The 882-nt window shown below is 28.6% G+C and overlaps 2 protein-coding genes across 3 annotated transcripts in view; both read left to right on the top strand.

Moving 5' to 3' along the window:
* Positions 1–882, top strand: part of LOC108632585 (uncharacterized) — a gene marked incomplete at its 3' end in the record, with an annotated part of 5632 nt that overhangs the window by 2142 nt on the left and 2608 nt on the right. The window contains exons 4-5 of the mRNA XM_018037252.2: positions 181–404; positions 475–690. Coding sequence (XP_017892741.1) covers positions 181–404; positions 475–690 — 440 coding nt within the window. The remainder of the gene's footprint in view (positions 1–180; positions 405–474; positions 691–882) is intronic.
* Positions 7–820, top strand: LOC113465262 (uncharacterized). 2 transcript variants are annotated; one of them, XM_026819815.1, is made up of 3 exons: positions 7–404; positions 475–690; positions 782–820. In XM_026819815.1, the coding sequence occupies exons 1-3, from the start codon at positions 165–167 to the stop codon at positions 803–805; spliced, it is 480 nt and encodes a 159-aa protein (XP_026675616.1). In that variant the 5' UTR covers positions 7–164; the 3' UTR covers positions 806–820. The 2 variants fall into 2 exon arrangements, with proteins under 2 accessions (XP_026675616.1, XP_026675625.1); XM_026819824.1 differs by lacking the exon at positions 782–820 and adding an exon at positions 756–774.

Below are 882 nucleotides of genomic sequence, written 5' to 3' on the forward strand. Positions count from 1 at the left end.
AAAAACCCAATATTAATATATTTCAGTACATAGATCCTGTTGTATCATTACAATATTTGAAACAAGATAGAATTGTTCAAAAAATACTGGAGCTATATCTTAGAAACTGTTCATATGCAAGTTTGAAGAAACTTACGAAATGTTCTATTAACTCCAATACTGACATGATTTTCTTACTAGAATCTATGGAACATGTTAAATCGAAATTGAGTGTTGAACAAAAAGCGATAGTGCAGAAGGCAGAAAATAAATTGATTAAAATTACGATGACATCTTTGTCACCCAAAGTAGCAACAAAAGACATAAAAGTACTAATTTTATTATTAAGAATAAGTATCACGAATGAAACCATTGATGAGAAATTAGAAGATGTTACGAAATCGATGATGCAAAATATATTTGTGGTAAATATAATTTAATTCACAAATTTATTTTAAGTCAGTAAAATAATTAACAAAAAAACTTGATGGACAGAAGGACAATGTTACAAACGAGCTGTTACAAAATGGTTTACAATTGATGAGCGTCGTCTTACACAATAAAAAGTTGTTTCATGTTACGGATCAGATCATAAGGGGCGTATGGTTTGCTTTACTTAAATACCCGTGTGCAGATGTGCTCTTACCGTTATTGGAATCAAGCGAAACGAAATTACTTTCCGAATTTCTTGAGGAATTAGATAATCAATTGGTACGTTTAAGCATCACTTTTAATATCATCGTTATTAATATTTCTATTACTTTGTTTCTTTTTAGTAATATTATCTTAAAATATTTAACAGAGATTGAAAAGGTTTCGAAAATAACTGTTTTAAACTGTTATATATCGATGCTGATCGAAACTATGAAGTTATGAAGAACTGAAAAATGTCATAACTGTTAT

Source organism: Ceratina calcarata, unplaced genomic scaffold (genome assembly GCF_001652005.2).
Source record: "Ceratina calcarata isolate Rehan_Ccalc_2016 unplaced genomic scaffold, ASM165200v1 scaffold109.2, whole genome shotgun sequence".
NCBI lineage: Eukaryota > Metazoa > Arthropoda > Insecta > Hymenoptera > Apidae > Ceratina > Ceratina calcarata.